Here is a 9,577-nt window from a genome sequence, read left to right on the forward strand (position 1 = left end):
TGACAACGCACTTTTGCATTTTGCGCATCTACTCAATGGAACTCTCTCCCCTCTCACATTCGCCACTCTCAGTCAGTACAGTCATTCAAGCGAGCACTCAAAACTCACCTCTTCCTGAAACACAACTCCTAAAGTCGCAACATTTTGCCATCCTGTTCTGTAACGGTTCCATCTCTATTCAGCTTGTTATTTTTGTCTTTTGTTTTAAATTATTATAAATATAATTTTTATTGCAGTAGTCCTTTAATTTTAACCCTTAGCTGTAGGCTAGATATGCACAAGTCATGTCGGTGCCACATAATGCTGACACACATGTTCCTGTGCATAGTTTATGGATAACGTGTAGTTGGGAAGTTAAGAGTAGAAATAATTAGTATTTAGTGTAGGAGGAGGGTTGGGGGTGGGTAGGGAGGGGGTGGGTATGGTTTACTTTGAGCAGGTCGGTTTCAGTTTTAATAAAGAATTTTAGAGAATTGTGTATTTTATATTTGAGTCTTTCGTGTTTTAGACATTGATGCATTTAATAGTTTTAACGAGTTGCCTTTTGTTTTATCATTCTGGTGTTTATCTAGATGTGTTGTGTATTTTATAAGAAGTTTTTAAAAGTTCGAAGTTATTTTAGCATATAGGTTTTTTATGGTCTTAATAGTTAAACATGTATTACGTTATTATTAAGATTCATGTTTTGTTAGCACTAAGCAGTTGTTTTAATCAGTCTGGTTTTCTCTTGTTTTCATTTTATGAACATTTTAAATGTTAGACTAACTTATTGTTTTGTACAGAATAATAACTGTGTGAATGGTGTTATACTGAATGAAAGAGTGTGACATGAAGTTCTTGTACATCATTGTAAAGAGTGTGAATGACGTTTTAGTTTAGATGTCAAGCGCTTAGAGCAAGCCTTTTTAACAAAAGTGTTTGATTTAGCGCTATATAAATGTTCTTATTATTATTATTATTAGTAGTACGCCGATAGTACGTCGACATGTTAATCTGAACCAATAAAACCTTCAAACATAAGGTCTAATTCGTCAGAAAACTTTCCAAAATGGCGCCCTAAGTGTACTAAATTTAAGGTTCAATTCGTCACTGAGAAAACTCTCCCCAAACGGCTCCTTTAAAGGTACCTTTCTTCTCGCGATAACGACCACCTCGTATCACCACAGATCGATGTGTCCAGAATTTTACGTGAAATAAGAGCATTATTTTACCGGGACATATATCAAAAACCTAAAGCCTGTCTGCTTCTGCTGTGGAGCGGCGGGAACGTTTTGCTGAACTAATTTTGCAGGGGTCATGCCAATACGTCCCAGTACCATTGTGTCCCAGTACCATTGCGTCCCCAAAAAATGCCGTCTCATTGCGTCCCATTAAGCAATCCCATTGGGTCCTAATACCATTGGGTCCCAATGCCATGCCAATACGTCCCAGTACCATTGTGTCCCAGTACCATTGCGTCCCCAAAAAATGCCGTCTCATTGCGTCCCATTAAGCAATCCCATTGGGTCCTAATACCATTGGGTCCCAATGCCATTGCGTCCCGTACCATTGCGTCCCAACAAAATTGCGTGTCGATAGGTCCCAAGAAAATTGCATCTCGATACGTCCCATAAAGGAATCCCATTACGTCCACGTACCATTAAGTCCCAACACAATTGTTACTTGAGCAATGCTTGAACGCTGCGGTGGGCAGTGTGTGTGTGTGTGTGTGTGGGGTGAATGGGGAGGTGAGGTGGGCACAGTGAGGTGTGGGCCGCGGAAGGGGGGACCCGCGGAAGGCCGGGGGATGGGGTACGTGATCATCGTGGTCAGACTAGGGGAGAGAAGGGATGGGTGGGTGTGAACAGTGATTAAGGATGGAGAAGAGATAAATAAATAAATAAATAAATAAATAGACATACACACAATCTGTTAAACACATTGATTTATGAGATATTTCGTTGGTCAGACAATTCATAAAGAAGAAATGTACTGTCTGATTGTGCAGTTTCCAATAATTATTCTGTGTTTGTCAATTATTGTTCTCCAGTCACAGAGAGAGAGAGAGAGAGAGAGAGAGAGAGAGAGAGAGAGAGAGAGAGAGAGAGAGAGAGAGAGAGAGAGAGAGAGAGAGAGAGAGAGAGAGAGAGAGAGAGAGAGAGAGACAAGACAAGACAAAAGACAGACAAATTCTTTATTAACGAGGGTAATGGCAAAAGCAAACAGGTGGTTTTTTTACATCCAGCCCTCGCCCATGGGAGGGTTTAATCTAATGACAATACGTTTAACAAATGTTAGAATATGAATCAAAGAAGTAATAACAAGCAAACAACCGAACAAACAAACGATTAACAGACTAAACAAACAAACAAAAACATACATGCAAACGAACATAACATAAGAGAGAGAGAGAGAGAGAGAGAGAGAGAGAGAGGCAGAGAGAGAGAGAGAGAGGCAAAGAGAGAGAGAGACAGAGTGAGTGAGCGAGCGAGTGAGTAAGAGAGAGAGCAAGAGAGAGAGAGTCACACACACACACACACACACACACACTGAAACACACACACACACACACAGACATACATATACACACACAAACCAGGAGTGAGAGCGAGAGAAAAAATGAGAAAGAGAGAGTCGTCAGTAAGTAGTGGTATTGACACGTAGCGATAATGACACGTAGCGCTAAAAGATGTAGTGCTGTCGACACGTAGTGATAATGAACGAATGATAGCGACTTATCGACAAATTATTTGTAGCACTAATCAACGTAGCGATAGCGGCACGTAGCACAAATGACACGTAGGACAAATGACACGTAGCACAAATGACACGTAGCGCTAGCGATACGCACCCGGAACCTATCGATACATTTTTTTGGTCAATGTCCGTCCACATGTTTGTCCGACATCACCGGTACACATCTTTTTATTTTATTTTTATTTGTGAAATACTGCTATGTACCGACACGTTTTGTAATAAAAGTGCGTTTTGAAATAAATTTATTACAAAATTAATCGTGTTCGGCTTACACAATTTTTATTACAAATCGTGTTGAACGCGTTTTGTAATAAAAACTGTGTCATCCGAACACGATTTGAAATAAATTTATTACAAAACGCACTTTTATTTCAAAACGTGTCGCTACACTGCTACAGTGACATCTCAGAAATTAAATTCACTAGTATTGGGACTTAATGGTACGGGGACGCAATGGCACGTAATTGTATTGGGACCTAATGGTACTGGGACGCAATGGTACTGGGACCCAATGGTACTGGGACGCAATGGTACTGGGACGCAATGGTACTGGGACGTAATGGTACTGGGACGTAATTGTACTGGGACGTAATGGTACTGGGACGTAACGGTACTGGGACGTATTGACATGTAGCCATTTTGCACACTGATCGACGGTTGACGGTTACGTATAATATAAACCATAATATATAAATTCTGATACACAAATGCCACTCTACACAAAAATCAGCTAGGCTGTGGATGTTTGTTGGACTTTTATTGAAAGAATGCTCCTGCAACACGTAAAAGCCTGGAGAAAAAATGACACCATTGCTGAAAAGATACACGCTTCAATAACACACATGAAGTGTGAACACCAACACTGAAAAGATGCACGCTTCAATAACTCACATGAAGTGTGTACACCAACACTGAAAAGATACACGCTTCAATACCTCACATGAAGTGTGTACACCAACACTAAAAAGATACACGCTTCACTGAATACCTCACATGAAGTGTGTACACCAACACTAAAAAGATACACGCTTCAATACCTCACATGAAGTGTGTACACCAACACTAAACTAACACGCTTCACTGAATACCGTCATGAAGTGTGTACACCAACACTAAAAAGATACACGCTTCAATTACTCGACTCACATGAAGTGTGTACACCAACACTGAAAAGATACACGCTTCAATACCTCACATGAGGTGTGTACACCAACGCTGAAAAGATACACTCTTCAATACCTCACATGAAGTGTGTACACCAACGCTGAAAAGATACACGCTTCAATAACACACATGAAGTGTGAACACCAACACTGAAAAGATGCACGCTTCAATAACTCACATGAAGTGTGTACCAATTACGCTGAAAAGATACACGCTTCAATAACTCACATGAAGTGTGTACACCAACACTAAAAAGATACACGCTTCAATAACACACATGAAGTGTGTACACCAACACTAAAAAGATACACGCTTCAATACCTCACATGAAGTGTGTACATCAACACTGAAAAGATGCACGCTTTAATACCTCACATGAAGTGTGTACACCAACGCTGAAAAGATACACGCTTCAATACCTCACATGAAGTGTGTACACCAACGCTGAAAAGATACACGCTTCAATACCTCACATGAAGTGTGTACACCAACACTAAAAAGATACACGCTTCACTGAATACCTCACATGAAGTGTGTACACCAACACTAAAAAGATACACGCTTCAATTACTCGACTCACATGAAGTGTGTACACCAACACTGAAAAGATACACGCTTCAATACCTCACATGAAGTGTGTACACCAACGCTGAAAAGATACACGCTTCAATACCTCACATGAAGTGTGTACACCAACACTGAAAATATACACGCTTCAATTACCTCACACGAAGTGTGTACACCAACGCTGAAAAGATACACGCTTCAATACCTCACATGAAGTGTGTACATCAACACTGAAAAGATGCACGCTTCAATACCTCACATGAAGTGTGTACAACAACACTGAAAAGATGCACGCTTCAATACCTCACATGAAGTGTGTACATCAACACTGAAAAGATGCACGCTTCAATACCTCACATATAAGGTGAATCATTACTGATACAATCAGGAATAGGAATTTTTTACTTGGCTATTCGCTCGTACTTCAAAGCACCGCAAACTACCAAGTGGCAAAACTGACACTCGGGTGTTTCAATATCTACACAAAAGATAACTAAGAATAAGGAGCTATTATAACAGTTGAACAAAAAACAACAAAAATATAAAAATAAAACCAATGAAAACTCCCCAAAAGCAAACAAAACGCCCCCAAATAATTGTGTACAGGCATATTCTATTTGCATGTGTTGGGGTTTGCTTGTGTGTATGCCTGTGTCAGACTTGTTAAGTGTGTGTGTGTGTATGCGTGTGTGTGTGTGTGTGTGTGTCTGTCTGTGTGTGTATATATGTAAGTATATATATATATATCTGTGTGTGTGTGTGTCTGTGTGTGTGTGTGTGTGTGTGTGTGTGTGTGTGTGTGTGTGTGTGTGTGTTCCTGTCTGCGTGCGCGTTTTCATCACAACAATAATCTTTTCAGTTGACGGCAAAACATCGAGGCTCGCTTCTGAATGGCACTAGATTCTCTCTACATGTTGTGTAGGCGCTTAACTTTTTGTTTCCTGGACAGTCCAACTCGGCGACTTCTGTTGCAGAGTCCGGTCATCAGGGGTTGGATGTTGCCCAGAGCTGGTTCCACTGTTCACATAGACTCATGCATTGACAATAGTCAAATACACAACTAGTATTATTCCTCAAAGGAACACCGACACAGACAGTCAAATTGACAGACTGATATACACAGAGCGCTAACTGCTCATCCTAGCTCTCAATCTCTGTCTTTATCTCACCCACCACTCACTGTCTTTGCTTCTGTCTGACTCTCACGCTCACATAAACACTGACATTTATAAACGTTCATACACGCTCGCACGCACACATAAACACACACACACACATACACACACACACACGCACACACACATACACACACACACGCACATACGCACGCACGCACACACAAACACACACACGCACACACACATACACACACACACACATACACACACACACACACACACACACTTTCGCGCGAGCCCTCACCGACGACCCTGTTTCCGACATTTTTGTTTAACCTATGAAGCTTTTTCTCATTCACATAATTACACTTTTGACAACTATGACCGGTCAGAAAGAAAACACACTGACATTGACCCCCCTCCCTCCCCATATGTATAAGCCTATGTGAGAGAGAAAACAAGTCGCGTAAGGCGAAAATACAATATTTAGTCAAGTAGCTGCCATTTTTCAGCAAGACCGTATACTCGTAGCATCGTCAGTCCACCGCTCATGGCAAAGGCAGTGAAATTGACAAGAAGAGCGGGGTAGTAGTTGCGCTAAGAAGGATAGCACGCTTTTCTGTACCTCTCTTTGTTTTAACTTTCTGAGCGTGTTTTTAATCCAAACATATCATATCTATATGTTTTTGGAATCAGGAACCGACAAGGAATAAGATGAAAGTGTTTTTAAATTGATTTGGACAATTTTAATTTTGATAATAATTTTTATATATTTAATTTTCAGAGCTTGTTTTTAATCCGAATATAACATATTTATATGTTTTTGGAATCAGCAAATGATGGAGAATAAGATAAACGTAAATTTGGATCGTTTTATACATTTTTATTTTTTTTTACAATTTTCCGATTTTTAATGACCAAAGTCATTAATTAATTTTTAAGCCACCAAGCTGAAATGCAATACCGAACCCCGGGCTTTGTCGAAGATTACTTGACCAAAATTTCAACCAATTTGGTTGAAAAATGAGGGCGTGACAGTGCCGCCTCAACTTTCACGAAAAGCCGTATATGACGTCATCAAAGACATTTATCAAAAAAATGAAAAAAACGTTCGGGGATTTCATACCCAGGAACTCTCATGTCAAATTTCATAAAGATCGGTCCAGTAGTTTAGTCTGAATCGCTCTACACACACACACACACACACACACACGCACGCACGCACACACACACGCACATACACCACGACCCTCGTTTCGATTCCCCCTCGATGTTAAAATATTTAGTCAAAACTTGACTAAATATAAAAACCACATTGATACGTGTAGATGAAGCCTGGGCTAAGGCTATCTGATGAGTGTTAGGGCACATTTTATGGGCCAACCTTTGAAAAATTACCCTGGCATTGGTCATCAAGACAAACATCTACTTTTCAGACAGTGAATTCTATATCAATATCATACCCCAAAGCAAACATGAACAGCTTTAAACTCACCGTCAGAGGGGGTGGTCAATCCCTCTTCCTCTTCGTCACAAGATGGTCTGTACTTCCATTTAAAGCTGGGGGATGGATACTTCAGCTCTGAAGAAGAAAAAAATCACCAACAATTCGTCGTCATCGTGTCTATACAAGGCAATTCTACTGAATGAAATAAAATGTAGCACGTGGTACAACCACAACGACTCTGTTTGCATTGTGTGGCTGGTCATGAAAAAATGACTACATGGACGCCGTTACAACACAAGCCGTGAGACACTGAATAGTGGGCTACGTACCAAAGTCGTTTCTGTAAGTCTAGCCTCGCAGGTCACACAAGTCTCAACATGTGGCACCTTCACACGCAAAAAAAGAAGTTGGGATAACTACGAGAAGTGAAGTAACCGACCTACCCTTAATTTTCCCACCGGCATCTTCGTAGAAGCTGTCCTCTGCAATAAACTCTTCTTGTTGACTCTCTTGCATGTTGGTCAGCTGGTCAGGAACCAGGCAATCTTCGCTGGACATCAGCCGGTTTGGAGCAAGTTCTTTGCTGTGCGAAGTGAAACTTTCGTGCATGGTAACCACGTCGGTGTCTGACTGGCATTCTTGAGCTATATAACCTGGCGGTTCCTGTTCTACGAAAGCTTTAGGATTGCTCTCTGTGGTTGGCACCTCTTGTGCACACAGTCCAGGACTTTCCTGCTTCCCCAAGTATGACTGCATTTCAGAACCATACCTTGGCTGATGGTTTGTCTCGACTATGATGACGGTACTTGCATTCTGTTCCGTCTGGTCCAAGGTCTTAGCCTGGTCTAAATTGAAATGCTCTCTGTCCTTGTAATCGGGCACCAAATCAGTCTCGCAGACCTCAAAAGTAGTCATTTGATTCTCATTCAAATCGCAGTAAGACGAAGTAAATGGAGATTCCTCGGTCATTCGGGAAACGTTTTGAAACGTATCTGTCTGGGCCAGAGAATCTCCTGTATCCTCTGTCTCATCAATCCGAACGACCTGCTCTCCTGCTATTTTGTTGACAGTTGTGGTGTCTGGTGGTTCACCTGGTTCAATTTTACCAAACGTGGTAAATTCCATACCAGGCAAGGCACTGTGATGAGTTAAATGGGCCCCTTCGTACTTTACTTTTTGATCGCTGCGAACGTTCTCAACGTTCAATGTGTACAGTCCTTTACAGTGTTCGGTCTCACCGTCGAAAGTTTCTGTCAAATCAAAATCTGTGCTGTCTATCTGAGGTCGTTCGTGTTCGTTCTGCATGTGATCAGCAAGCTCCGTCGATGGCGGTCTCATGCCGATGTGAGGAAATTCCGCATCGTCCTCGTCGTGGGTCTCGTTGTCGGCAACTGTCACCTCAATGGCTGCGGCTAGGAGTTTCTGTACTATAGTGTTTGCAGCCTCGACAAAATTCTCAGCTTCATTCCCTGTGCCTGCTGAATCCTCCATGGAACTGAGATGGCTGACTGGGCTTCGTAAAACTCCTTTCTCCACTATGAAGTCATCATCCTTCACCTCAGCGTCTTCCATGGGTTCCACAAAGCAAGACTCCATGGCTTGGATGGTAGTCTTTGTGCCAACTATGCCAAGGCTCTTGGTGGATGATGGCACAACACTAGCATCTGGACAACCGTTGTAAGCAAGACCTATTTCCCCATCCCCGTCACCTTGCGAGTATTGCTGGTACGGTTGAACGTCCTGACTGTCAAGCAAAACGTGCATCAGAGGCTTGTCATGATGGGGCGTCTGCCCACAAGAGATTCCTTTTTCTTCAGTCTTTTTGGGTGGCAACTGCTGTCTTGGGAAGTTCCGTCGAGGTTGATCTTTTCGTGTCTCTTTATCCTTGGTTGTAAGATTACGCATGTCATCAAGAAAGACGAGGAAAGACTTCTCTTTCTCAGATAGGAGGTCTTCCTCTCTCTGAAGAGAAATAGGGCAGGACGATGGAAGATAATCATTGTCTGCTGGGTTCTCTGACATCAGGTCTTTGGGTGATTTGTTCATGTTTTCAAGGACTCGGTCAACATCACCATTACCCATTGTAGCACTCACATTACTTGCTGTCGTGTTGGTCTTTTCTTGAGAATTTAAGGCAGCAGTATCAGGGGGGACATATTCTGTCGTATATCCGTGGAGTGTAGGTACTCCATCGGGACATTTCAACTCATCTTGCTGACCTCCTTTAATTTCCAGGCCGTCCAATTGCTTGCTCGTGGGCAGTTCTTGGCACAAACAGAGCACTTCCTCTTGTTGGGCATGTGTGTTGTCATGGAGGTATTCAATGCCCTCTCCTAAGCCAGAGAGACTTCCAGTGACTCCCTTAATTTCTTTGAACTGATCTGACGGTTGTTGCGTCGATGTCTCAGATTCCTCGTAGAGAACGAGTTCTCCGTCATTCTCTTGTTGGTCTTCAATCTTCTGGAGCAGTTCATCCATGATGTATTGTACACAAGGAACATCCTCCAGCGTGGAAGTACCATAGTTAGCCATGGTGTTGAGCAAA

General features: G+C 42.0%; 1 protein-coding gene across 1 annotated transcript; it reads right to left on the reverse strand.

Annotated features, from left to right (window-relative positions):
- Positions 1 to 5,364: 5,364 nt before the first annotated feature.
- Positions 5,365 to 9,577, reverse strand: LOC138965849 (uncharacterized; the record flags this gene model as incomplete). The annotated part of the gene is given in 3 exon segments (XM_070337946.1): positions 5,365 to 5,484; positions 7,081 to 7,167; positions 7,476 to 9,577. Coding segments are annotated over 3 exon segments (2,286 nt in total). The 5' UTR covers positions 9,565 to 9,577.

The sequence above is a fragment of the Littorina saxatilis genome, linkage group LG5 (assembly GCF_037325665.1).
Source record: "Littorina saxatilis isolate snail1 linkage group LG5, US_GU_Lsax_2.0, whole genome shotgun sequence".
In the NCBI taxonomy this organism is placed as follows: Eukaryota; Metazoa; Mollusca; class Gastropoda; order Littorinimorpha; family Littorinidae; genus Littorina; species Littorina saxatilis.